Below are 27,926 nucleotides of genomic sequence, written 5' to 3' on the forward strand. Positions count from 1 at the left end.
CCCCTGGCCTGTCCATACATGGGGCCTGTGTTGTTTTTGAGGCTGCTCATAGCATCCTGGCTAAGCCCATGACACTGCCACCTAGTGGTGGATGCAGAATTCATAGGTTGAGGACCTAGCAAGGGCCTTTCCTCACCTTCCATTCAGTGCCCAGTTTACACCCTCCCCTCAGCCCCAGAGAATACAAACCAGCAGAGGTACACGCAGTTCCCCATGATTCAGAAATGGGTTTTATTCTCAGCCAAGAGACAGCAAGACTGGTGGCCATCAGAGAACTGCACAGCTGCTGGTGCAGCATCACCGGGCTGCGGGGTGGGGATGGCCAAGGGGATGGCTGTCCACAGGCCAGGACAGGGAGGCTCACTGGAGGTGGCACACTGGAGGGGAGTGTCAGGATGACAGCGTTCCCTTGTAGTTGGACCACAAGACTCCACAAGGACAGCATGGTGGTTGATTCTGACACTACAGGCGAGGCTGTGTCAGCCATATATATGTATATATGTATATATAGGTATATTTATAGATATTTATAGAATGTCGCAGGAGCAATACCACAGAGGGGCACAAGTTTTCACCAACATCACATCTGGATGTGTCAGCTCACCACTACAACAGACTAAGTCACAGATGATGAATAGGACGCTTTGGGGCCGGGGGAGCCACTGTCAAGTCACAGAACAGCTGTCCAGGCAGGCTCGGTAAGGGAGGTCTCCGAGGAGTAGGAGGGATCTGGTTAGAGGTCGAAGGGGGGCCTGGGGCTCTCAGGACGGGACGGACTTGCCTGACCCGATCGGCTGGCAGTTGGAGAGAAAGCCAAGAGAGAACCGAAGAGAGAAAAGGAAGGAGAGCTGGTAAGGCAAGAGCAGCCACCTCCAGCACAGGCAGAGGGGATGAGGCAGGTGTGGGTGTGGGCAAGGTTCCCGGAAGAGACGGACAGTTGATGAATGAAAGAGGAAGATGGGGGTGCTGGGCTGTAACTAGCAGGTTGTCTGGGTAGAGGCTGGGTGGCCCTCTCTTGCCACACACACGGCCTCTCACACACCACCCAGGCAATGCACCACAGGGCCTCTCTTTTCTGCTCACTCTGCCTCCCATCTCACTGGCTCATGGCCACCCCAGGCCTCAGGGAGTCCCATGTGACAGCCATGAGGCCAGAAGTGCTTGAGCCAGCAGGTCGAAGCTAAAGGGGATGGCTGAGGGGAGCGCTGAGGCCCCTCGGGTGCTCAGAAGGCCCAGGAGTCCTCTGAGGGGACCCTGGGAAAGCTGGGAGGCAGGCAGCCGATGCCTGTGGCCACAGACTTATAAGTCTAAGAGGGGAGCCTCCGCTGGTCGGGGGGCTGCAGGTCTCGTAGGTGAGGCTGGGCCCTTCCTGCTGGGGAAAAGCAGAAGGGTGGGCGTCAATGGCTGGGGAAGAGCTGGGACAGGGTAACAGATCTGTGGCCAGCCAGGCAGAACTCAAGTTGACTTGCCCAGTGAGTAGACACTGAGTGCCTTTGGCTAAAAGGCACAGGTCATTCTGAAAACAGGTCAAATGTAGGAGCTGATGGGCTGGCTCTGTATCTGGGGCTGAGGAGATGGCTGTTAACTACAGGTGTGCAATGTCCAGGATGAATGGAAAGGGGCTACTTGTCCTCGCTTTCCTGTGAGCCCTCAGTGGCTGGCAGAATGAATGGCAGAGGCTCTTAAGTGATCTAAAGTCATCAGTCAGAGCCCTGGCTCCTCCAACGTGATGACCATGCTTGCCCTGTGGTGATTGAGTTGCCCGTGCTCCTAGGTTGGAAGTAGAAAGCTCTGTCTTGGCAGCCTAGTTCACAGTAGGTGTGAAGATGAGGCCCTAAAGCTTCAGAGGCCAGCTGAGGACACCCTCTCCAGGTTCTCAGTCCCTACACTACCAGTGGTCTGGAATCTCAGCTCCAGGGAGCACCCACGTCTACTGTCTTGGACATGGAACCTGTCCCAAGAGTCCTCAGTTTAAGCAAGAAGGCCTTGAGTAGTGGCGCTGAGTCCCGAGGCTCACTGGGAAGGGAAGTGAGAGCCAGCTGAAGAGGACAGGAAGAGGGAGTCTAGAGCTGCAGGAGGAGGAAGGGCCTGGCTCAGAGGTCCCAGGTGTCCTCAGCATGGAGCTGGTGCAGCGAGGAGGGAGGGGGCAGACACACTGTTCATGCAGCAGGCTGAGAGCATAACCTACCGTAGCTGACACTCCTCAGGGGTCACTGATAGTGATTCTGAAAGACAGCACGAAATCAACAAGGCAGTTCACAAACACACAGGTGGGCCAGGCTGGGGGTTAGGGGACACACGCACGCACACGCCTGGGCGTGCACACACATGCTGTGAGGCCTTAAGGCCCTGCATGCACACACTAACACACATGCTCACAAACACGCATACATCTCCCTCCCACCTCCCAGAGCCCAGCACCATTGCCGGCCAATACGTCGTGCAGCACGGATCTGGGACATGCAGCCACTCAGCCCACGGAAGCACACGCATGAGCTGTCACAACACAGAAGCTCGCCTGCACACAGAAGGTCTTTGCACCAGCTCCCTGCACATTCAGGCCTGGTGTGCTGACAGGGTTACCATAAGGCTCCGTGAGGGATAGGGCTTGCATGCTAGGATCCAGCTGTCAATTCTCGGCCCAAGAACCTACCATGGTTCCCTACATTATTGTGTCTCTACAAATCTCCAACCTACCCCACCCTACCTACCGTTTAGCATTAATAAAGAAGACCACTGTCCCCATCAATCTGGCAGTCCCCTGGGCAAATGTCAGGGTACACGTAGTTAGAAGGAAACTAAAGCCCTGGGAGGGGAAATGACTTGCCTAAGGGAAGTGAGCCAGCATTTCTGGACTCCCAGCTCCATGACATGTTGTCTGTCTTTACTGTTCCAGACCTCAGAGCCCCACAGAGTAGGCCCATCCCTGCCTCATTCCGTGTATGGGAGCTAGGCCCCTAGCTCTGTCCTTCAGCCATCTAGATGCCCAAATGGACACTAGTGGTCTATCAGATCGTGTGTTCTTTCCCAGAGACTAGCCACGGTCAGTAGAAACAGGGCAGACTGAGTTGGTTGTTAGAGTGAACTTTCCGGAAAGCCAGACATGGATAAAGAAGGCAAAGCCAAGGGATGAAGTATATTCCTTTTTCCTGGAGATCTCTAGCAGCAGGGTAGCTTTTGATCCCTGTCCTACCCAACACCCACCATCTGGTTTCAGATCACCAGACTGTCTACCATTCCCAGATTCCATACCCAGCTGCTCTCTAGCCTAGTCCACACCTGGGTGCCACTCTCACATTCACACCCGTGTGCACGCCCACATACACATCATCACACCTTGCTGGTCACACAATTCACAGCCTGGCCTGATACTGTGGGCCAGAGGCTGAACAGCAGCACTCTGGGACAGCTCAAAAGAGTCAGGGCTGGGAAGTGGGGCATCAAGGTAGCTTTGGATATAATTGAATAAATCGGCACGGTCCAAAGAGAGGATCTGGGGTCGGAGACCTAGACCTGGGGTAGGCTCACCAGGAGCTGGGCTTGGGGAGTGAAGGGTGGAATGGAGGAGGATGGAAGGCAAGGGTTTAAGAAATGCAAAGTGTGAGAGGCATGGAGAGAAAATGAAAAAAAAAAAAAAAGAAGTACCATGCAAGTGCTGAAAAGGAGGCAAGTAGTTTGAGGCTCAGAGCCCCCTCCCCAGAAACGACCACCTCCGGGACTCAGCGCCCCCTGCGGGGCAGGACTGCCTGCCCGTGGCCGCAGGTCCCTTGGCCTTGCAATAGGACCCCAACGCCTAGGATGCAGAGGTCGCTTCTGCAGCTACGCTGAGGATCTAGAATCAGACTCCACCTCCCTCCGGGTCACGCCCACCTGGCGGCCTTTCCCGGCACTTTAAGCCCCTACTCACCTGGGGACCCCAGGCGGGGCGCGGTTGGGGCGCGAGGGCACCTGGGGAGGGGGGCCAAAGGGGTCAGGGGAAGCCCCCGGCCTGGAGGGCACGGGGGGCGCCCCCCCCAGGGCGGATCCAGCAGGCGGAGGCCCAGGAGCAGGGCCCCGCGACCCGGGCCGGGCTGGGGGCACGGCGGGGGCTCGGCGCTGCGGCGTGGGGCTGGACGTGGGCGATCTACCGGCGACAAGAGCAAAAGAAGCACGGAGCAGAGATGAGCGGCTCCGCTCCCAACAGAGACCCCGCCCTCAGCCCAGGCTGTCCCCGCCCATGCAGCAAGCCCCGCCCACAGCGGCCCTAGCTTGGGAGCCGAAGCCCGGTCCCCAGCGGCACCACACACCCGGCAGCCCGCGCTCATGGCAAGCCCCGCCCCGCATCAAGCCCCGCCCTCTTCTAAGCTCCTCCCCTCGCTCCAGGTGGGAGCCCCCGAGACCCGGGCGCGCCACTGCCCGGTCCCGGCCCTCCTCCCGCGGGCCCCGGGCTGGGGGGCTTTGGGGCCGTGGGGGCCGGCCCTGGTACCTGCGTCCGGCCGGTACGCTCTGCACCTGCAGCCAGGAGTCGTCCACGGGCGGGGGCATGGGCGTGCTGACAGTGGTCGTGTTGATGTCTCCGATAATGCTGAGCGCCTCCTTCAGTGCATGGTACATGCGCAGCATCTCGTCGCGCCGCTGAGCCTGCTCGGCCGATTCTTCCATCAATGTGTTCTGGTCTCCGCAAGAGTACAGGTTGGCCAGCAGCTCAGAGAAGATAAACTCCTTGGTCTGTGTACAGACAGAGAGGGTGGGAAGGAGGCTAGAACCTGATGACAGCGCCACCTTGTTGCTGGCCAGACCTACTGGGTCTGGGTGCAAAACTGGGAGCTGGGGTTTGGTATTTCAGATGCCTACTTCTGCTTGGTGCTTAAATTCGTGGGTTCCAATCCCATCTTAATGTCCTTTTCTCAGACGAGAATACATAACGCGATAGGGAAGTCACCTGCCCTAAGTGTCAGATCCCAGAGGAGACTCAGAACTTAGCCTGTTACTAGGACAACTGCCTACTATGTTTATGAGCCTTTCTCAGGACCAAAATAAGGAAGAAGATAGTTTAAAGTGCCCTGAGTCCTTAATGAAGAAAATAACATATCTAACTATAACGTGTCCTTGGATTAAGCGGAAGGTGTCCGTGTGTGGTGAGGTGTAATGCCTGCTCACTTCCAATCCCCAGGCATTCTGACCCCGCCCAGTCTAGGGCAATCTTGCAAGCTGCTGGCGTCTTTGCCCCTTACTCCAATGACTCCTTTTCCAGCATCTCCTGACTACATGCCACGTGCCAGGCTTTGGGTTGCTCCACACCTCATAAGCATTCTGTCCTCAACTCTGTTATCACTGGCCATGTTTTACACATTGGGAAACAGACTCGGAGATTACACAGACTCAGTCAGAATCACATAGGGAATTTGCAGCGAAAGCCAGCAGCACTTCAGCCCATTTCTGCTGCCTGTTCTTTCACAGCCCTGGGTCTGTGGTGGTGCCATGGGGTGGGCTTCAAAGCAGTATCTCAGAGTCTCAAAAAGCCATGGGTTTTTTAATTTTGTTTTGTTTTTGTTTTTGTTTTGTTTTGTTTTGTTTTGTTTTTGAGACAGGGTTTCTCTGTGTAGCCCTGGCTGTCTTGGAACTCACTCTGTAGGCCAGGCTGGCCTCGAACTCAGAAATCCACCTGCCTTTGCCTCCCAAGTGCTGGGATTAAAGGTGAGTGCCACCACTGCCTGGCAAAAAGCCCTGACTCTTAGCTCCTCCTGAAGAACATGCATGTTTGGATAAATCTAGGTGTCTTATTTTTCAATTAAGTTTCCTGAAATTCAAATTAAGATGAAGTATTTCCATTGGATAAGTAACATCTGGAGTAGGCTTGCAAAACATAATGAGAAAATAGTAGGCAACATATCCTGCAAATTAATATCTGCTAGATTGGGGGCAGTAAATAAGACCATACCTGTCATCTTAGTACTGAGGAAGTAAGCCAGGAAGAGGTCAGCCACAAGTTTGAGGCCAGTCTGGGCTTCACAGCAAGACTCTATCTCAAAACAATATTTTGGATATCTTGGGTTTAAAATAAATACTGTCGGGCTGGAGAAATGGCTCAGTGGTGAGCATTGACCGCTCTTCCGAAGGTCCTGAGTTCAAATCCCAGGAATTGCATGGTGGCTCACAACCATCTGTAATGAGATCTGACGCCCTCTTCTGTTGTACTTACATATAATAATAAATAAATCTTTGTGTTGGAGCAAGCAGGGACTGGTTGAGCAAGGTTAATGGAGTGAGCAGGGCCGACCAGAGAGTGAGCGGGGTTGACTGGAGCGAGCAGAGATCCTAAATTCAATACCCAGCAACCACATGAAGGCTCACAACCATCTGTACAGCTACAATGTACTCATATACATGAAATAAATAAATCTTCAAAAAATACTATCAAAATTAAGGGTTTTGGAACTAGGCATAGTAATACATGCCTTTAATCCCAGCACTTAGGAAGCAGAGGCAGGTGGATCTCTATGAGTTCAAGGCCAGCTAGAGCTATGTAGTGAGTCCCTGTCTTGGGAGAAAATAAAACAAACAAAAAATAACAAGGGTTTGGGGACTACAGGAAGACTCAGCGGGGAAAAGTGCCTGCCCATCAGCCTAATGTTCTGAGTTCAGTCCCCAAGACCTCCACGGTAAAAGGAGAAACGAGCTTGCTCAAGTTGTTCCCCTGCCCTGTGCATTCATAAATAACGTAATAAAGAGAAATAAGCCAGCTGGCTGCTTGGTCTACCATAAGCACGCTGCCCGGCTCACCGCGATTCACATACATTGTTGATCATGAGGTGCATGATGGTCTTGGGCATGAGATCCCGCACGGTCTTGTTGACGATGGCCATGTACGAGTCCACCAGGTTTCGGATGGTCTCCACCTGGCGCTCCAGCTGAGGGTCCATGGAGTGCATGAAGCTGTCGGAGCCATTCTCCCCGGTCTCACTGGCCTGCCGTGGGCAACACAAGGCATCGCTGTGGCAGGGCTTGTGCAACCAACCAGACTCCAGGGGTCACTAAGACCTCAGCCCTCGCAAGGGTGCCAGCCCCACAGAGCCACTGAGGGCATCTTGGGCACCTTGCAGGACCCCGACTCCCCACATTCAGCCTTGACTCGGATTCTAAGCCCAGTGGCTAGAATTTGTCTCAATTTCTCAGTCCATACATTGGAAAAGAGCATCTCCAAGTTCCTCACTTGGCCATTGTGGGTACCAGACTAGAAGAGCCGGTAGGTACACTTACTTTCTCCTTGTCCTGAAGGCCCATGTCAGAGCCACAGAAGCCACATCAGTATGGCCAAGGTCACCGCCACCACCAAGGAGCACATTTGAAATAGAAAGTGAGGGAGAGAGGGAGAGGGAGGAGAGGGAGAGGGAGAGGGAGAGAGAGAGAGAGAGATTGTGTGAGTTTAACACAGTGTACTCTAACCCTGATACTTGTACACACACTGTCACAATGACAGGCAGGGGGTGGGGGGTGGGGATGTGAGAGGCAACCCTGAAGCCACCAGTGTATGGAAGTACAGAAGATGTCCTCTGGCAGTGAGGAGAGTGGGAAACCAGAGGGCTTCATTCCAAACTCATCTAGGTAGCAAATAAGGGCTCAGAACCTCTTTGAGCCTGGTTCCCTAGAACCCCCAGGGACAAGCAGCTGGCCTCTTCCCTCACTCCACCGTCAGTCACTCACCCCAACACGCTCAGGGTACACGCCAGCCCTCAGGAAGGAAGCCTTCCAACTGTCCACCTCCTCCTGTGTCTCACAGGCCAGCTCCAGCTGCCGGTAATCCTTGTAGACATTCCTGCAGGATTGGGTAGGCGGGAGAAGAGATGAGAGATGGCCCCGCCCTGCTCAGGGGATACAGGGAGCTTCAGGGAGTTTTAGGAGCCTCGTGTTCAGTAGCCCTCACTCAGACCTCAGTGTTCTCATTCTGGAGGTAGGTTGGTAAGGATTCCTGTCTGCTGGGACCACTGGGATGCTTCAGGGAAACAAGTAGCTCAGAGTGTCAACTAGGACAGAAGCTCAGCACGGGCACACACTCATCCCTGTACCTGAGAGGGAGTCTGAGGCCAGTCTGGACTACATAAATAAGACCCTGTCTCAAAAGGAAAGAAGAAAGGAGACAGGCAGTCCAGCCCTGGCGTGGGTCTCAGGACCTTTAAGCAGATGGTAGCTATTTGTGATTTCTATCTCTGAGGAGGAGAGAGCCCACAGACAGGAGCCAGCCTGGAGCTGGGCGGCGGCGGCGGCACACGCCTTAAACCCAGCACCTGGGAAGCAGAGGTAGATAGATGGATTCCTGTGAGTTTGAGGCTATCTTGGTCCCAAGTGAGTTCCAGGCTGGCCAGGGCTACACAGAGAAACCCTGACTTGGAAAAGAAGAAAAGAAAAATAGGAGAGAGGGGGGAAAAAAAAGCCTGACACTGAGAAGTAGTGAGCTCTAGTCTCCCGGACTCCTTCCAGAAGAGACTGCTTTTCGTTTCTAGCACCTGGCAGAGTATTCTGTGCTGGGCAGACACTAGGTAAGTGGTTGTGAGAAAGACAGAGGGATGGGAGGAGGGAGGGGAGGAGGGAGGGGAGGAGGGAGAGGGAAGGAGGATGCTTAGACAGGCCCTAGCACCCAGAAGACACTTTGTAGCTGTTGCTGACAGGTCCCTGGATTTGTACACCCATTTTCTACACAGCAGGCAATGGTTTGGGCCTTTCAGGGTCTGGGACCTCAGCAGCTCAGCAAGGGGCAGGTAGGCACCTCTGCTCTGTGTTGAAGAGGGCAAAAATGTGCTTGCTTGACATAAAGCCCTTCTCCACATCACGCAGCTTCAGGTTGTCCACAGACAGCATGTACTTCTTCTCTTTCTCCTGTTGAGAAGGGTAGGAGCAAGGGGTCAGCCTGGCAGGGCCAAGCCTCTGTCCCTCAGACTGATCCACGCTGGTGAGCACCCGAAGCAGTCCTGGGCTGCACCCTTCCCACTGCACATGTGACACTAAACAGTAAACCCTGGCCGTGGAGCCCTGACCCCATCTGGATAGCACCAGCCTCCAGACCCCCATGGCTTTCAAGCCAATTCGGAGCAGCCCTGCATATATGCCACAGTATAAGAGACTGGCAAAGTCAGCGGGGCCAACGGGGTCTCCCTCGTCCCACCTTAAGCACGTCCTGGAGACGAGCCAGGCTGGGCCTCAGGCAGGGATGGCTCGCAACCGAGGCTCTCTTGCCCCCAGCCTGGCTGCCTCTGACTTCATTTCCTGACTATAGAGGTGGGGGGTGGGGGTACACCAGCCTGGCGGCTTCAAAGGGCTGCCTCAGCCCACTCCCCGTCTCCCCCTTCCAGCCACCCATGTGTTCCCAATCAGACACACAGCACAACCCTGGAAATTGTATGTGTGTAAACACATGTGTGTGGTTATGTGGCCAAGAATTGCAAGGCCAAGCGAGTCTGTCACTATGGTGTGTACTTTTGTTTATAGGACATAGGTGCATGTATGCACAGGCCTATATGGTAATGTGCTCATGCCTTGTCACCGTGGATGTGTGTGGCAATTGTGACTAGAACGTAATAAGACTTCATGGCCATGTGCTTGCAGATGGTTTGTGCGGTGAGTTAGACATGTCTGTGTTGTTTTGTGGATGAAGTTGTATAAATCTGTAGACAGATATGTCTGTGTTGGTAGCCTCTGGGTCCCAGGGGAAGAGTTCAGGGAGCCTGGCAGGGGCCACCCCAGATGGGTACCAGGAAGGAGAAGTTTCTGCTGCCTGCATCACAACGGTCCGGTCCCACCCAATGCCATGGGACCCATGCAGGGCGGATGGTCTGTGTGGGGTTGGTTCCACAAGCCTTGCCTTGGAGCTCAGGTGGGGGTTGGGTTTAGGAGGACCTCGCTTTCCCACCCTGGCGTCATCTCCACCCTTCTGCCCCCAACACCCGCCTGGCCTGTGCAGCCACATAAAGCCCTCTTTATGCCAGGCGGGTGGCCGGGAGCCCCGGAGGGCGGCTGGGGGAGGAGAGGAGGAAGTTGCACACACAGCCAGGGAACATCTGGAACCCATCTAGGGAGGCCCGCCACAGCCGCCTTGTGCTCAGGGTTGGACACTAGGTAGGAGTGGCCTCCTCTCCCAGCCCTCCCTTCCTGCCGGCCCCCTCCCCAGGCCCCTCCTTCCTAGCCCAGCTCCCGCTCACCCCGCCACGTCGAAGGAGGCAGAAGGGGAGTCGGGAGCGGGTGGAGAGGGACCACGTCTGGCTGGCTGGGGCTGGGGGACGTGGGGCTGGGACTGGGTGCGTCGGTATCTCCAGGAGATGGGACCAAAGCTCCCATCGGATGGACAGATGCTGCTGCCTGGATGGACCAGAGGAAACCTCCACTCCGTCTACCCAGTGTTTAGACTACCTGTTCAGGACTCCCAAATTGTACAGTAGTCTGCACATTGGTTAGGCTGGGCTGGGTTAGACCCTCGGCACCGCCGCTGGAGAGCTGCACCAACCCCGCTGTCTTCTAGAACCAGAACCTGGACCTGGGGCAGGGAGCTGGGGGCATGGGGTGGACTGGGAGGAGGTGCAGGGCTTTGGGTCTGCCGTCCTGTTGCAGGACTTATAAGAGGTTGTGGCGATGGGGGAGGGCATCGGAGGAAGATGAGGGAAGAGGGTGGAGGGCGGAGGTCGTCGGAATTGTGATGTGGGTGACTGTATGTGTGTCAAACGGTTTCCTTAACCCCAAGACTAGAGCAAAAGGCTGGGCTGAGGGGACCAGACCCCGGCCCAAGCCAAAACTCCAGGTATCTAGTGCAGAACTGAACTCCCATCCAGACAATGCACTTCAGTGCTCACACTAACATAGCCCAGAGGTACACATCTGTGCACCCCAGCTCTGAAGCACACATCCATGCCCAGGCACACGCGCGCATACACACTCACAAATTCACACTCAGACACATAACCTCACAATGGGATGTTCCCTTCCCCCACCCTCACATGCAAACACACACACACACACACACACACACACACATTCTCAAATATCCCTCATTCACATTTTCCCTCCTCCAGTCTACCCCCACCCTACACTGACAGACGGTACAGACAGTGAAGTCACATGCAAGCATATAAATTCACACCTAGGTGTTTGTTTATACACCAACACACAACACACATACACACACACAACATCCGTAAGACACACAGAGGCCCCACTTCTCTACGTCCACTACTCAGCTAGGTTCCACATACAACTAAACACAAAAGTAAGAAAATATATATGTGTATGTATATAATGTGCCTTTCAGTTTGGCTCACTGGGTAGCCAGATATGGGGCCCCCATCCCCCCACTCTGTATAAGGAACTTAGATATGGGAACATGAGACCCATGGGGGCCGCCTAGAGGGGCTGCCAGGATGACGGAGTATAGGAAGCCACCTCCCAGTCCCACACCACCTCACACTCCAGCCCTTCCAGGGGCCCCTGGGCTTGAGGAGAGGCCAGGGTTGGGGTAATGAGGTCCAGATGGCTTGGCGCCCCCCCCCCCCAGTGACGACAGAGGAGGACCCCGCCCAAGGTGGGGAGGTGGAGCCCCTTCCCAAGGCAGACTTGGAGGAGACAGTGATCAAGGAGGGGCCATGATGGTCCAAATCACAGCCCCCCCACTCTAAAATGCTACTGCCCCATTGAGAGCACCCTGTCTTTTTGTAGTCCCCTCAGGAGGAAGAGGCTCCCTTCCCCCCACTCCTTGGCCAGCTGGAGTTCATTACCACAACACCCCCTGTCCGCACCCCCCCATTCTCGCTGGTCACCTCTGGAATCCAGATGTGAAAGCCAAACAGACTCATTCTTAAAGGAGACCAGTAACTGGAGGAGACTGGTGGTGGCCTCTGGGTGCCCCAGCAGGCAGGGGGCTATTCTGGGGGGGTGGGGGCTGGCTCTGAAGGCCACTGTCATTGCTGGTCCTCTGGCCTGGAAGTATCCTGAACAGCTTGCCTTGATTGGCAGGGGCTGAGGGTACTGGGGTGCAGGGGTTAACTGAGTGTCTGGCAGCTGGACATGAGTGTGTCATGGTCCTGTAGGGGCCACAGAGGAGGCGGCACGCCTCGGAGTGAGAAAACAGGAAGGTCACTGGACTGCCAGAGCAGGGAGCGGCACCCAGCACCCCTGCCTACCCACTCCAGGGTGCGTCCAAGCCTGTCATCTTCTCCTTCCAGCCTGGATGAGAGGGTAACTCTCTGATTGTACATCCTCCCCTGCAGCCTCCCTCCCTCGTGCAAGTCTTTTCAGACCCCTGGGGTGTGGCCTAGTCCACCGTGACCCTTGACAGTCAGTCAGTCAGTAACCCTTGACTCACCTCATCGTCCTTGTACCAGGACAGATTCTCAGCAGTCAGTACAAACCAGTACTCCTTGGAGCCGCCTTTCATGATTCCGATGTTGTTGATGGTCAGCCACCCCTTTCGAATGACCTGGAATAGGGAGTGGGGGAGGAGGTCGGTGGGCATTGGCCATGGAGGAGGGGAGGACTGAAGAGACCTTCAAAAACCCCTTCTCCAATTCTCTGAGGCCCGACTGGTCAGAGAGGGTGGGGGCCAGACCTGCCCTGATTTGAACCACAAGTGAAGAGAGAGGAAGACAGGAGAGCAGAAGTCAGCTGGAGATAAAGAGCCTCCTAACTGCCCGAGATGTGTGAGCCAGGGATTGGCCACTCCGTAGAGGGTGAGTTCCCTGTTGCTAACAGTATGCAAGCAGAGTTTGGCGGATGGCTGGGTAAGGGCACTCCAAGCATCATTTGAGGCTCTCCTCTGGCAGTGACTAACCTTAGGACCCTGTGCTTGATGCCACTGTGCCTCTTCCCTTTCCCTGGCATACACCTGCTCGCCCCCCTGGTATCCATTCAGACTTACATGGTGAGCAGCCCTCCCTGCCACCACACACACAGACACACAGACACACACACACACACACACCACCCCTGTGCCAATCAGAAGCAGAGTAAGGATCCAGTCTTTTATGTCTGCTTCTGTAAGAGACTGCAACTTTAATACCCTCTCTCTCCATCCCTCCCACTCTCTCCACTTAGTCAACCTTTCCTGCTAATGCATGTGTCTCCCTGTTGCCCTCATCACTTTGTAGAGTGCTGGTCAGTCAGTAAGGGATGGATGGATGGATGGATGCTTGTGGTGACATGAATAAATGAACACTGAGCTGTTACACTTCTAAGAGCCTCTGGGGCAGAAGAGAAGCAAAGCCACCCATTACTGGGCCTGAACTTCCTATCAAAAGTCCAGAATAACCAGCAAGAGAGTCCATTCCCAGAGGTCTATCCTAAACCATCCCCACACACCTGGTTCTTGCCCAGGCTACCGCCCCCTGCTGCCCTGCGGGGAGGGGGGGATTCTGACTGAAGAGAGACTGTGTCTCGCTCACTCCCTAGCCCCTGACCTCACTGGATGCTTCTCTGGAGGCCTGGGTGCACAACTTGCTTCCAGCCCTTCCCTACTCCTTCAGGCTTCTGAGAACCTCACTGGGAATTCAAATCACACAATCTATCAGCACCCGAGCAGAGGGAAAATCACCACTGCTTTGGTCAATTAACAAGTTAACAGGGTGTCTGGAATCAGACACCCCGCCAACCCTCTCCCAGCCTGCTGGAGGGATCTCCTCAGTGCCTGCCTTTGGAACTGAGTCCATTGCTGTCCCAAGATCTGGCTGTACATTGTGCACTCTGCTTCCCTGCTGACTTACAGCCTTTTCCTCCTCTTAGCCACGCCCAACCCTAGGTTCTCTCTCCCCTACTTACCTAGCTCCCTGCCTGGAGACTCTCCTCCTACCCAGGACTCTCAGAGGCCCTACTAGGGCCCTAGCTATAGGTGCAGAGTCTTCATGGGACAGGGGTAGGGGCAGGCTCTGAACCTTCCTGAGATACAATTCCTTTTGAAGGAAGGATTCCTTCCTTCTCTGCGCACCTACTGTGTGTTGAGACCCAGAGCCTCGGGTGGGAGATGACAAAGGCCAAGGCCGGATGGGAAACAGATATTTAACCAGTCACAGCCTCTGGAAACTGTGTGGGAAATACGGAAGACTCCGGGTCTCGTGTGCATAACAGGATGGAGCACGGGCTTCTGATAAGTGCCGTTTCCAGAGCCATTGGAAGCATGGAGCAGGGAGCTAGGAGAGAGACCAGGCTCCTGATTGTTCATCAGATTGCTCCATCGGAGGTCACTGTCTGCTTCTTAAGAACATGCCTATCTCATACCTACTCCAAACAATCACAAAACATTCCTCCAACAGACTTTTAAAGAGCATCTGCCTAGCCGTGGGCCCGTCCATCCCCATGTGGGGTAGCTCTGCCTGCAGCAGGTGCTGGGCTTGTGGGTTATGGGACTATGAGCATGGCCGGGCCTTTCTCCATCCTGTGAGCAGGTGTGGAATTCATGTGCTGGATGTGTCAGGTGCTCAGAAAAGGGGTACCCTCTGCCCCACGCAGATCCCCATATCACTGGTGAAACTCCACCTCCCCGTCACTGCACAAGCCAAAACACCCCCCCTCCCCAAGTCCTGGTACTCACCAAAATCTCATCCTGCAAAGAGGTAACCATAGCAACCAGGAGAAGTAGCCATAGCAACCAGGAGAAGCATCGGAGAGAGAGGAAAAGGATTACTGAGACAGAGTGGGAAGCTTGTGGCTGGCAGAGGGCAGGCTCTCTGGCCCCCCATAGGACTTTTCCCACTGGGAGAGGGGATTCTCAGAGCTCCACGTCCGGCCAGCATCCTTCACCCCTTGGGCTGGGGCACTGGGGCCCACTCACCTGGTTCCCTGAAGTCTTCTTCTTGTTCATCTGGTTGCTTCTCTGCTGAGCACTAATGGAAGAGGGGAGAGGAGCCTCAGAACTTCTCTCAAGAGGCCCAGCTCCACTGCTCACTGCTCACAGAGCACAGGACTTAGAGGGTTAAGCTGGCAGAACCGGAATCTTCACACACGCATGTACACATATACATGCATGTGTGCACGCGCACACACAAAGGGTCACTTCCGGGAGCACTCACTTGGCAAAGCCTATGAAGTCCTCGTGGTTGGTGTTCATGTAAGCCAGCTCAATGTCGATGAGAAGCATGACCTTCAGGTCCACACGTCGGCGAACACATAGAAAAGATGACACAGAGGCTAAGAATGAAGACAGGCTTGGAGAGAGATACTTTCGATAGAAGGTTAGATGCCATGGTAAATAAAAAGTCCCTAAGTCAATAACTAAAAGACGAAAGGAAGCACAGGGCAAAACGGTCAACAAACGTGAATGGGCATTTCATAGAAAACATGCAAACAGCCAACAAGAGTATGCAAAAACTGAAATAATTATTATATATAATTAATATATGCTAATAAAAACAGTTTTAAAATATGCAAAAATTGTCCACCCTTGTTCCTAAAGAACTCTTAGTCAATGAAATAATATCACCCCCTCCCTTTTTTTAGAGACAGGGTTTCTCCGTGTAGCCCTGGCTGTCCTGGAACTTCCCGTGTAGACCAGGCTGGCCTCAAACTCAGAGATCTTCCTGCCTCTGTCTCTCAAGCACTGGGATTAAAGGTGTGTGCCATCACAGCCCAGCGAGTAAGATCTTCCTTAACCCTACCGGATAGCAGGTGTTAGTGACAGTTAGGATAGCGTGTGAACAGGAAGAAGGAACTGTAGCTCTTTTCTACTTTTGAAAAGCTTTACGGATTACTATTAATGTTATGCATATGGGTGCTTTGTCTGCATGTCTATGTGTGCATCACATACATATGGTGCCCACAGAAGGCAGAAGAGGGCGTCCAATCACCTAAAACTGGAGTTACAGGTGGTTGTGAGCCGCCCTGTGGATGTGGGAACTGAACCCTGGTCCTCTCTAAGAGGAGCCAATGTTCTTAACCTCTGAGCATCCTCTCCCCAGACCCAGCGCTGTAACTCTTACTTTTGTATCATGGAGGATGGAACACAGTTACCTACATAAGTGAGGCAGGAGCTGCTGGGGGTAATTAGTGTTACCTGTGGAAGGTAATTTGGTAATGCTCTAAAATTAACCTCTCTAGAATTACATCCCAGATAAGCTCATCAAATAATCAAAGATCTAGGAGCCAGAGTGTCCAAGGTATGTAAAGTTTTCTCTTTTGTTCTCTCTCTGTCTCTGTGTGTCTCTCTCTCCGAGATAAGATGTTTATGTTCACTTCCCAGACCACTCTTTTTTTTTTTTTTTAAGATTTATTTATTATTATAGGTAAGTACACTGTAGCTGTCTTCAGACACACCAGAAGAGGGCATCAGATCTCATTACGGATGGATGTAAGCCACCATGTGGTTGCTGGGATTTGAACTAGGACCTTCGGAGGAGCAGTCAGTGCTCTTAACCACTGAGTCATCTCTCCAGCCCCCCAGACCACTCTTGAACCCTGGGGTATACACGCTCCTCCATCTTCTGTCTTCCTGGTGCCAGGGACAACAGGCCTATAACAAGCCTATATCAACAAGCTTGGCTGTGGTGTAATTTGTAATGGAAGAAATTTGGGAACAAGGCAATGGCCATTAGAAAGTGAAATAGGTTAGGTGACCTGACAATGAAAGCCTCTATAGATGTTCAAAAGCATAGGAAAATTCTAGACTGTGGTGGGGGAACACAACACAACACACACATTCACACACTACAAATTCTGAAGTGTGAAGATACTTGTATTTGAGTCTTGGTTTGCTTTGGTTTAGTTTATGAGACAGGGTCGTATATAGTCCAAGTCTGGCTTCAACCATTTAGGTAGCTGAGGATAGCTTTGGGTTTTGTTTGGTTTGGTTTTGTTTGGTTTTTTTCAAGATAGGGTTTCTCTGTGTAGCCCTGGCTGTCCTGGAACTCACTCTGTAGACCAGGCTGGCCTCAAACTCAGAAATCCACCTGCCTCTGCCTCCCAAGTGCTAGGATTAAAGGCGTGCACCGCCGCCGCCGCCGCCGCCGCCGCCGCCGCCGCCGCCACCACCACCCAGCCAAGGATAGCTTTGAATGCCTTGATCTTTCTACCTCCACCTCAAAAGCTAGGATTCCAAGCAAGTGCCACCATGTCCAGCCTTGAGTCTTGATGAAAGTGACTGCTGGGTCCACCCCAAGCCTCTTGTTCCCTTCCTGTGGGCTGGGGCCCGTTCTTCCTGAGGCCGATATTCTGCCGAGGAAGCATTTCTGGCCCCGAAGGACTGGCAAACACAAATTAAACTGAAGTGAGTCACTCGTTCAGCATGTCAGAGATATCCAACAGATGTTCAATAGTGTGACTGCTGTCGAGAGAAAGGCACAACACGCCGGGAGAATGTGGTTCCTAGAGGCAGAACTGAAGGTGGGGCGTGGCTCAGGTGACAGGGTCTCTGCCTGGCACGCAGGAAGTCCTGGTTTCAATCTCCAACACCATGTAAACTGGGCATGGTGGCTCATTCCTGGAATCTGAGCATTCAGAGGGGAGGAGGCAGGAGAAGCAGGACTTCACACTTATCCTCTGCTACGTAGTGAGTTCAAAGCAGCCTGGGCTATGTAAGCCCTAACATGCATGCACATGCGGCGCGCGCGCGCGCGCGCGGACACACACACACACGCCTGCAGCTTAAAGATGGGGGACGGTTGGAGGGAGAGAGGAATGGAGGGGAGAAGGAGGTGGGAAGCTGGGTAGCATCACGCTGAAGTGATCTGCGGGCAGACGTGAGAGCGGCGTGTATACCACGTGCGCATTAGAAAGTGAAATAGATTAGGTGGCCCGACAAGGAAAGCCTCTATAGATGTTCAAAAGCATAGGAAAATTCAAGACTGTGGTGGGGGAACACAACACAACACGACACAACACACACACACACACACATTCACACACTACAAATTCTGAAGTATGGAGGTCAGAAGATAACAACCCTGGCTCTCTTTGCTTGTCTTCTACCTTGTTTGAGACAGGTCTCTTGCTATTTTCCACTGGGCTTCTCCTCTCTCTCTCTCTCTCTCTGTCTCTCTCTCTCTCTGTCTCTCTCTCTCTCTCTCTTAGGAAAGTTGCTAAGACAGGGTTCCTCTATGTAGTCCTGGCTGCCCTGGGACTCACTATGTAGACCAATCTGGCCTTGACTTCAGAGAAACCCTCTTTCATCCTCATATGCCTCCTCCCAGGAATCCTGGAGCACAGCTGGTCATAAAGGCATTTGGTACAATAAGGACTTAAAACCATCCTCGAGAAGAACTCCAGTGATCAGGGACACATTGTGGAGAAGGGATACGTGAGGACAGGGGTGGGGTGGGAGGACAGGTAGTTTGAGGTCAAGGTGAGTTTAGAGAGGTGACAAAGAGGAGGCAAGTGGTGCAGGCCTCTAATCCCAACACTTGGGAGGCAGAGGCAGGCGGACCTCTGAGTTTGAGACCAGCCTGCTCTACAGAGTGAGACCCTGTCCTGAGCCTCAGGAGGTCTAAAATTGGCCCAAATATCTCTGCTCTTCCAGTCCCAAAGACAACATCTGGTGTCTAAATTCGTGAATGAATGAATATTTCAGAAACAGAAATGCACAAGGAGGCGTGGCTGTGAGGGCCTAAGGCCTACCAGAAACATAGCAAACAAACAGAGAAAGGCCTCAGGGGACGACTGCACAGACTGCCGGAAGCCGAGGCCAGACAGACAAAGAAAAAGGAAGGATCTAGAAACTGAGTGCGCGGGGTGCACTCCAGAGGATGAGGCAGGAGGATCATGGGTTTGTGGCCAGTTTAGGCTACATAGTGAGATTTCAGCTAGGGGTGGAGGACAGATGGTAAGGGAGGAAGACGGGGAGTAAGGAGGGAGGAGCAAAGGGAACAAGAGACAGAAGGAGAGAGAGAGAGAGAGAGAGAGAGAGAGAGAGAGAATGTGGAGGGATGTAGGGTGCAATCAGTGCGGCATTTTCCTCAAATAACTAAACAGCCAGGGTCAGCCTGGGCGGCAGCTCTGTGACAACCTGTGTGCTCCACACGTGCCTGCCTGCATGAAATTCCCAGGACAACTGGTAAGAACATGGTAGGTGGCATCACCATGGAATCCACCAATCCCACTTCTGAGTGTAGACCCCAAAGAATCACAAGCAGGGTCCTGAGGAAGTACTTGGCCAGCCGCACTTATTAGCAGGATTATACACAACACCCAAAGGGTGGCAGAGAGGGCCTAGGGAGATGGCCCGGTGATTAAGAGCACGAGCTGCTCTTCCAGAGGCCCTGGCTCAATTCCCAGGACCCACAGGGAGACTCACAACTGCCTGTAACTCCAGGCCTGGGGATCCAATGCCATTTTTTTGGCCTCCTGGGCACCAGACACAAAAATTATACACAGTCATGCACACAAGCAGCATGGAAAAAGCCTAAGGTGGAAAAGACTGTAACAAATAAACAAAAACGTAGTATACAGTCAACATAATATTACTCAGGTATTAAAGAATGCTCTGTTAGGTGCTACTGGATAAACCTTAAAGGCATTATGCTAAGTGAAATAAATCAGACACCAAAGGATGATTGCACTTACCACAGGAACCTAGATAAATTAGAAAGAGAGGGGGCTGTCAGAGGCTGCCGAGGGGACTGTTTATGACAAGCACAAAGTCAACATTGCAAGACACAAAGCCTTCTGTGGGTGGTGGCGATGGTACCATGGTGTCGAGCGTACTCAGTACTGCCGAACTGTGCCCTTCAAAGCGGCCACTGCGATCCCCTTTATGTTAACCATATCATCCCATCAGAAAGCAGTGAGGACTAGAAAGTGATCTTGGAAAGAGGAAAGGAGATGGAAACAGCCTGCTCACCTGTTCCTTGGTGCGGCCCTCGCGTTCCCGGATGTGGGTGGTCACAATTCGCTCCATCTCCTCCCTTAGACGCGGGTACTGCTGGAGCTGGAGGACAGGAGGAAAGAGAGCCACGTGCACACAGGGCCTGGGGCATTAGGCACCCAAACCCCACCTGAGTACAGGGACCCAGGAGCGCGGCGTGGGAGGTATGCGTGGGAACACCAACCAGGCCAAGGCGAGCCCCGGGGCCCCAGGAAGCTGATGGCACCAAAACATGGCCGCTCCGCTCTTCCACCATAGTGTGCCCTCTAAATGGCCATTCAAGGGTCTTCCCGGTCTCAGGGCCATCTTTACTGGCCCACCTGGGCAATTTCAGTGGGCAAGAGGCAGTCTACATGGGGAGAACTACGGAAAGAGCCAGGCTGTGGGAACATAGTCATCCCAAAGACCAACCTGGCAGACGGAGGCCTTTGAGGAGGTGTCCTTAGCTCCCAAGGCATTCCCTGTCCCTTGGGGTTACCCCTTGCTTTCCTAAAGGCTCTGAATGACCCCCAGGTGAGAACCAGGGAAGGGGAGGGCCCACAGTGCCAGGTGACCTCCTGAGTCAGGCTGGGGACAGGCAATGCTCCTTGCCAGAGCCAGGGAAGAGGAGTTACAAGGGAATAACAGCTGTCACACCAGAGGACATGCAGAAGCTACAGGACACAGGCATGCAAGGACACGGGGACATGCAGAGATAGGGCATCAGCAGCATGGGCAGTACCCCGCGGGGGCCTGGCTGGGCCCTGGGCCCACTGGGTATAATCCACCCCGTCCTGTCTCCCTTGGTATGCTTCTGAATGCTACCAGCTCCAGCTCCGTCTACCCAGGTCCGGAACTTAACAGTTCCTACTTCCTCCTGGGAACCCTGCTTCCAGTTCAGCCATTCTGCTGTAGCCTCTCTTACATGCCGACACTTCTAGAAAGCCTGTTTTGCTTGAGGGCTGAGAGCTGAGTCTGGGGCCTCCCTGGGCTACCTCAGTCTCTCTCCTCTGACTGGGTAGAAACTGTCCCTCAGGGCTGTGGCAGGGCTGGGCACCAGTAGTGCTTAAAGAGGACATGTCGGAGGGATGAGGAGATGAATGGAAGATGAATGTCTTTGCCCTCCTTGCCGGGTGAACAGGCAGAGGCTCCTCAATCTTCTGGCTTGGAACCAGCTGTTAGATGCGCCAGGGCTCCTCGGTGCAGTTTTGAAAGTGGAGCCCGCCCACCAGGACCACCCTTCCCCCAGGGTGGTTAACCCCCAGCCTAGACAGGCTCCTGCTTTTCTCCCTGTCCTGGGTCAAGACTCTCAGGGGATGCTTTGGGAAGAAGGCCAGGGATTCTGTGCCTGACTCGAAGGGTAATATGAGGGGCAAGAGGGACTGCTGGGGACGGGGAAGGGAGTGGAGATCAGGATGCCAGCCCAGGAAAGGGCAACTTGAGAGAAGCCCACATCTAACCTTCCCGTGGGGGTGTCATGGCTGCGGCTAAGGCAGCTTAGCACAAGTGACTTAGAAGGACTAGCCTGAGCCCTGGGGCTTAGAAAAACAGTGTCTGGTGGGCTCTGCCACCTTGTGAGGTTTGTTTTTGTTTTGTTTTTTGTTTTGTTTTGTATGAAGCCTCTGAGCCTGGACAGATATTTGGGACTGAGTCACAGTTACCAGGCTTTTGAGGTGGTCCAAGGCTCCCTCCCAGGGCAGGGGTAGGGGTGGAGCTGGGAAGAAGGGAGAGATTTGCCGGAGCACAGCCAGCTCCCTGCTCTGAGCCTGCATCTACATTTCTCAAGTTTTCCACGTGTCCCATATGGACAGGGCCGCCTCAGCCCCCTCAGGAAATTCTGCTCCTTCCAGCATCTTTTTCCATTCTGGCTGCCTCCTCGGAGCGCCCGCCTCCAGGACTTTTAACCAGTTTTTAAAGTGGAACTTTTCTCTCTCTCTGTCCTTGGCTGAGGGGAGTCGCCAGCCTGCAGCCCCCTGGTTTAGAGGTTAGGAGTGGAACTCCAAAAGCCATGAGTTCTGGGTTCTGAGGTTCAGATGGCCTCAGAGCCCTTCTTGCTGGGTGCTTTCCGTCTTATTCTACACCTAGGAACAAACTCTCAGCTGTGTGCAGGAAAGCAAATAAAATTAAATTAAAAAATAAATCATCTAATCCCAGCAGGGCTATTGGTAACATCCAACTCCTGACAGGAGTGGCTGAGAAAACACCGGTATTAAAATACAAACCAACAAGCCAATATAGGTGAATTTTGCCACATGAAGAAAAATAGCTGCTGACGTTAAATCATATGGCTAAAGATGGCTCTCTCTTAGGATGTATGCTCTCTGTGAAGCAAACTTCTTGCTCACAGGAACCATGGCACTAACCACAGAAGACTTCAGGGTGAAACAGAAACGGCCCTGTTCCTTTCTCTCATTCAAAACAGTGGTTAGCCTTGGGTAAATAGGACTTTGGAATTTAGGATTTGATACTTAGTAATTTCCTCCCCCAAGTGCTACAAACATTCTTTTCTGCAACACATTTTCCTTCAGACAGCATACATCTCCCTTTAAATCATAGTGGGACACGTTGACAGAAGCACACAGGCCTGTCTTGCCTCTTTTCTTTTGAGACAGGATCTCACGTAGCCCAGGCTGGCCTCTAACCATGTAGCAGAGGGTGACCTTGAACTCATGATCCTCCTGTCTCCACTCCACAGTGCTGGGATTGCGGGTGTGCACCACCACACTCGACTGCCCTTTAAACAGTCCCAATCTTCCACTGTGGCTGCATGACTTTGCCTATGATGGCCTCTCATGGGCAGAGAACTTGCAGGCCTTTACCCTTCCCAAGGACTGCTTTCCCAAGGAACGCAGCTCAGCAAAGCATTCCACAGCTCTGGAGCGTTGGTATCTAGCAATCTATCCTAAGGAAACCACCCAAGAAGAAAGGAGCGTGATGTATCTTCGCATGCAAAGAAACTCATCACGCTTTGTGCGTGTGCACCTGTCCGTGTGCATATTCACACGCGGGCCGGAAGTCAATGTTCCTTCTCCACCCTATATCTGAGATGGAATCTCTAACTAACCCTGGAACCGAGCTTTGGGTAGGCTGGTGAGCCAGCAGGCTCCAGGGCTCTGCCAGGCTGCCTTGGCAGCCCTGGCACCACACGTGTTGCTGCATCTGGCATTCCATGCGGGCTCTGAGAACTGAAGTCAGGTCCTCCTACTTGGGCGGCAAGCACTTTACCACCTGAGCCACCTCCCCAAGTCTTGTCTCTTTATGATGTGTTTTAAAATGAAATGTTCAACACATCCATTCAATGGCCTCTGGTGTCACCATTAATAATTAATATATGGGTCCACAGGTGGTAGCACACGCCTTTAATCTCAGAGAGGCAGAGGCCAGCATAAATCTCTGAGTTTGAGGCCAGCCTGATCTACAGAGTGAGTTCCAGGACAGCCAGGGCTACACAGAGAAACCCTGTCTCAGAAAAAACAAGTGTTTCTAGAGGCAGCCATTGTACTGAGTGTGTGGAGCGACTCTTCCACTGAGTGTGTGGGGCGACTGCACCGAGTGTGTGGACCAAGAACAGCAGTGTGAGATCATTGTCCACACGGTTAAGACACAGCCAAGTATGCTGGGATAGGGAAGTTTCTGAAATGAGTTATTTTATTTTATTAATATTGTGTGTGTAAAAAATATATCGAATAAAAAATAATAAAAAAATATTGTGTGTGTGTGTGTGTGTGTGATGTGCAAGCACACACGCACAGTGACGGTTTTACTCACTGAACCATCTAGCCAGCCCAGAAATATGGAAGTTTTCAAGGTGGGTGCAGTGGCTCGTGCCCTTACTGCTGCCACTCAGGAGACTAAGACAGAAGGACTGCCATGGAGTCAGGTCAGCCTGGGCTACATTGTAGATTCTAAGCTAGCCTGGGCAAAACAGTAAGTCTATGTCTCAAAAAAAAAAAAAAAAAAAAAAAAGGGAAAAGGGAGAGGGGGGAAAGAAGAGAACAAAAATAAAATAATAAAATACAAGCATTGGAGCATGCTCAGTGTCCTTACATAGACCTGGGACTGTTTCTGTTATGGCCTGAGCCCAACAGACAGAGGGCCCTTGGACCAGCCTCTGCACCAAGACACAGGGACTCCCCAGGGTAGGGCCCGGAGATATCGGGTGATGCTCACTAGAACCTTGAAGTTAAGGCACACATTCACCTCAGCTCAATGGGCATTTTCAGAGTCAGGGACAGGATGAGAATTCTGGCAAAGTTCCCACTGCCAATGGCTCCCCTTCTGCATACTGAAAGCGAGTGCTATTTTGGACAGCCTGGCTAAAAATCCTCAAAATGGTCACAAGTGGACAGATAGGGGGAAAGCCACGGAAAAGGTCACAGACAACCCCAGAGACTGCCCAGGCCTGACTCACACAGAGCGAGCGCTGCCACCGAGCAATCCAATTCACTTTAGGGCAAGTTGGTTTTGGGGTCCCGGGATTGGCTTTCCTGTCCCAAGAGGTCCTGACCCTGGACCCCCTCCATCTGAGTCCTACTCTGCTTTTCCTGAGATCTGTCTGGTCACAAGGATAATGATGCTACCCACTGCTCAGAGTTGTTGAGAGAATTAAGTCCCATAGTAAGGGCCAGCACTCAGTCCGCTGAAGCACATAGTAGCTGCTCAGTAAACAGCTGCCATTCCTGTCATCGCCACTGTGCCACCTTCCCTTACCGATGGGAAGGAGAACCGTGGGGTGGGGTAGAGCCCCTGCTCTGGCAGGGACAAGGGTCTGGCGGGATCCTGAGTGAAGGCAGTCCCAGGGTTATAAGATGGCGGGGAAATCTCAGGCTGGGGACTGTCTGGGTTCCACTGGGAAGCCAAGTGGCCATCACATCCGCTAGGCAGATGGTTCTGCCCGTGGCAAGCCGTAAGCACTGGGACGTGGTGCCCAGCCCCTCCCAGGCGGCCGCCATACCTTTTCGCTACACTTTCTGATGGTGGACGTGAGCTCACTGACTACCATGTCCACACACTTGATACTGGGCTCTTTCAGCTTCTGCACCTGCTTTTTCACTGTGGCTTCAAAAGCGAGGTCAGGTGTGAAGAGGCCCGTCCTGCACCCGAGGAGGAGGGAGAGGAGGGGCAGGAAGGGGAGCAGCCGGGTGGGCGGAGGGTGGGAGTGGAAACCGCACGGCAGGGCTCAAGGGTGGGTGAGGATGACCAGGCATGGAGGGGAGAGAGAGACACCGACAAAGAGAGAGAAAGAGAGAGAACAGAAGACACCGTGAGCGTGGGACCCAGCCCCCCACCTCTCCCAGGGTTGCACCTTCCAGGTGCTGCCAGGTACCCCCTCCCCCTGGGCTCTGGGGTTATGGCCAAAGGTGTTAGGGACCAGACCCCTGTTCTGAAGGAGCCCTTTCCATTCCAGACCGTCTGCCCCAAGGATGCCCCCTACAATCCTCCTGCCGGACTCTCTTTTTCCCGGTGCCCTTTAGGTCCTCCTAAGGACCTGACCCAGACCAGGACCTGGCCACACAGCCTGTGCAAGTCTAGGCTTTTGAGTGTCCCTGAATTGTTTCAGCCGGACTCAAAAACCCAGCCCCATCGGCTACCTCTGCTAGGGCGCTCGCTTGCTCGCTGCTAGCTAGCTCGCTGGGCTGCCTAGGCTGTGCACCACCCACTCTGTGCACCACGGTCTGTGATGCAGATGGAGCCTCCTGCGTAGCCCCCCCACCACCCCCCAGCCCTCCGCTCTGACCTCCTGGCCTGCCCCTGCTCCTCCCTTCCTCTTCACAGGCAACCCTTGCCTCTCCTAACAGGCCTGTGGGAACTCAGCTCCCAGAAAGACAGAAAGCGAGAAGAGGAGAGGAGACAGAGAGAGAGAGAGGAGCGGTGATTGAGAGGGGCCAAGGCAGCAGTGGGGAGGGCGGGGGTCCTGAGTGGGACCAATGAGCACTGGACCTAAGGGTCCACAGCCCCAGCTTCCAGAAACAACTCCGCCGCCACTTCTTAGCAGACGTGGCGATTGCAGGTGGGTTATTCAGTGCCTCAGTTTCCCTGCTGTGAGGGATGACCAACTTCCTCCAAGCCCCACCTTCCTGGACAGTTCTGTGAGGCTGGCTGTCCCTGGAAAGCTGAATGTGCCAGGGGATGGAGTGACAGTCCCCAAAGAGGGGTGGGATGGTGGAAAGGATGCAGGACAACAGGAGACATGGGACCTGCCAGCCCTGGGCCCTCTGCACTCCTCTGGTTGCCCAGGTTCCTGCACAGTACCCCAGAAGGTCCTGCCCCTCATGTGTCCTCAGGCTGAGGCTTCCCCAAGACCCTTCTCGAGCCTTGGAAGGTAACCCCACATCTGTGGAAGGCAGGTGCCCAGGGTTCCCTTAAACACCATTCTTTCTGAGCCAGGGGAGATCTCTTAGTGTCCAATTCTTTGATTCCCCAGACCTGGGGATCAAGGTGTGGGTGAGGCCCCTGCAGAGGGCTCCCCGGTCCAGGTCCTTCCCCACCCCGCTGGGGCCTGTGCATGCTACCGAGGAGGCGGTGGGGTCCATGGGGACTGGCTGAGCAGTGCAGGGAGGGGCAGAGGTGGGGTTGAGGGGGCTGCCTGTTACCTTCTTGGTGCACTGTCTAACCGTGCTGATTAGCTCCGAGATAACCATGTCCACACACTTGAGACACGGTTCTCGAATCTTCTTCACCTGCTTTTTCACAATGGTTTCAAAGGCCATGTCTGGGGTAAACAGCCCCGTTCTGAACGCCCGGAGCAGGAGAAGGGCACAGTGTCACAGGCTGGCACTGGCTGTGCCTGGGGGAAGAGTCCCCACCCCCCCACTACCCTTTCTGAGCCTCAATGTTCCCAGCTAGTCAGTGGATTGGGAGGTTCTACTAAGAGGTTTTCTGTCAGTGATCTCCGCCAGACAACTCTGCTTGAGTCACTCTTATGTACATTTTGCTTCCTCTTAAGTGTTGCCGTGAAAGGTTCTACGGCCCCAAACTCTTTGGAAATTGCCGAACCAAGGCCTCCTTAAGAGCCATTCTGAGAACTGAGCCTTTTTTTTTAAGACTAGGGGACGAGATCTTCCAACTAGGCCAATACAGTTATCAAATTGTAAATTTCATGCAGAGACATAGCATGGAGCCTACAGGAGGAGTGTGGGGCTCTTCTGCCTTGTTCACAGAAGTGTCAGGTGGGCATAGTGCCAGTCAGAGTCTGGGTCCCTGAGGGGGTGGGGGAGGGGTCCCTAAGGGGGGCGGGGGAGATCTAAGCAGCAGGCTTAATCTCCCAGCCTTCTTTTCTGCACCAAGGGCTGGCTTAGGAGGGGAGTGGGCAAAGTGGGGGGAGGCAGAGCTAATAGGAGTCTGTGGGGCAGGGCCTGGCAAGTTGAAAACTCCCCTCATAATGTGATTTAGAATGATATCTGGGTGCTGTGCCCCAGACTCTACCCAGTAACTCTGCCCTTCGTTCTGCTCCCTGGGCGGCACTGGGCGGAGCTGGGACACCCTGGGGAGAGCTGCACCCATCCATCCCTGTGGAGTGCTTCCCTGGACACCTGTACCCTGTGCCTCCAGGCCCCTCTCCCAAGGACAGCCAAGGAGGCCAGTGGACTGCAGGCTGTGGGGAGCCCGGGCTGCCCAGCCACCTCCCTTAGAGGAGCCAGAAAGGTAGGGTTGAGGGGACCAAAGACCAGGACTCTCTCTCTGGTCCTTCCTGCGGGAGGCTCCTTCAGCCCTCATGCCCCTGGCCTAGTGGTGCAGACCCCACCCCGTCCCACTACATGCCTGATGCCATGAATGTTCTTGATCGCATAGCTGATCTCCCGTCGAAGTTCTTTCTCATCAAACTCCATCTGCGAGGAACAGACAGAAGGCGGGTCAATATCAGCCCTGCTCCTGGGAGATAGAGCCAGGCCTACCCTCCCGCCTGGGGCTGGAGTGCCCTACCTTAACCAGCTCAAAAGGGAAGCGTTCATGGAAGATGCGGTTAATGCGGGCTCCACCTGACAGCTCGTAAGTGTCGATCTGGTCTCCAGAACCCTCGATGCGCTTCTCGAAGTCCACTGCAAACTGCTGGACCATCCTGTGTGGGAGAAGGGCGTGGCCTGAGGATGCAGAGGAGGGAGCCCCGGGGCCCTGGAGGGTGGGAGGGGCAGGAGGAGTTCAGCCCTGG

At 53.8% G+C, this 27,926-nt stretch overlaps 1 protein-coding gene across 2 annotated transcripts in view; it reads right to left on the bottom strand.

Annotated features, from left to right (window-relative positions):
• Window positions 1–212: 212 nt before the first annotated feature.
• Window positions 213–27,926, bottom strand: part of Dnm1 (dynamin 1) — a 43,806-nt gene continuing 16,092 nt past the window's right edge. Inside the window, exons 8-21 of one of the 2 annotated variants that reach the window (XM_052182173.1) lie at window positions 27,701–27,836; window positions 27,539–27,606; window positions 24,732–24,870; window positions 19,775–19,861; window positions 15,018–15,088; window positions 14,780–14,831; window positions 12,323–12,436; window positions 8,744–8,853; window positions 7,684–7,795; window positions 7,240–7,251; window positions 6,777–6,947; window positions 4,466–4,707; window positions 3,908–4,123; window positions 213–794 (exon numbers count right to left, since the gene is read on the bottom strand). In XM_052182173.1, coding sequence (XP_052038133.1) covers window positions 734–794; window positions 3,908–4,123; window positions 4,466–4,707; window positions 6,777–6,947; window positions 7,240–7,251; window positions 7,684–7,795; window positions 8,744–8,853; window positions 12,323–12,436; window positions 14,780–14,831; window positions 15,018–15,088; window positions 19,775–19,861; window positions 24,732–24,870; window positions 27,539–27,606; window positions 27,701–27,836 — 1,591 coding nt within the window. In that variant the 3' untranslated portion in view covers window positions 213–733. Of the gene's footprint in view, window positions 1,373–3,907; window positions 4,124–4,465; window positions 4,708–6,776; window positions 6,948–7,239; window positions 7,252–7,683; window positions 7,796–8,743; window positions 8,854–12,322; window positions 12,437–14,779; window positions 14,832–15,017; window positions 15,089–19,774; window positions 19,862–24,731; window positions 24,871–26,370; window positions 26,510–27,538; window positions 27,607–27,700; window positions 27,837–27,926 lie in introns of both variants that reach the window. The other variant, XM_052182172.1, reaches the window with a different exon arrangement.

Source organism: Apodemus sylvaticus, chromosome 5, assembly GCF_947179515.1.
Source record: "Apodemus sylvaticus chromosome 5, mApoSyl1.1, whole genome shotgun sequence".
In the NCBI taxonomy this organism is placed as follows: domain Eukaryota; kingdom Metazoa; phylum Chordata; class Mammalia; order Rodentia; family Muridae; genus Apodemus; species Apodemus sylvaticus.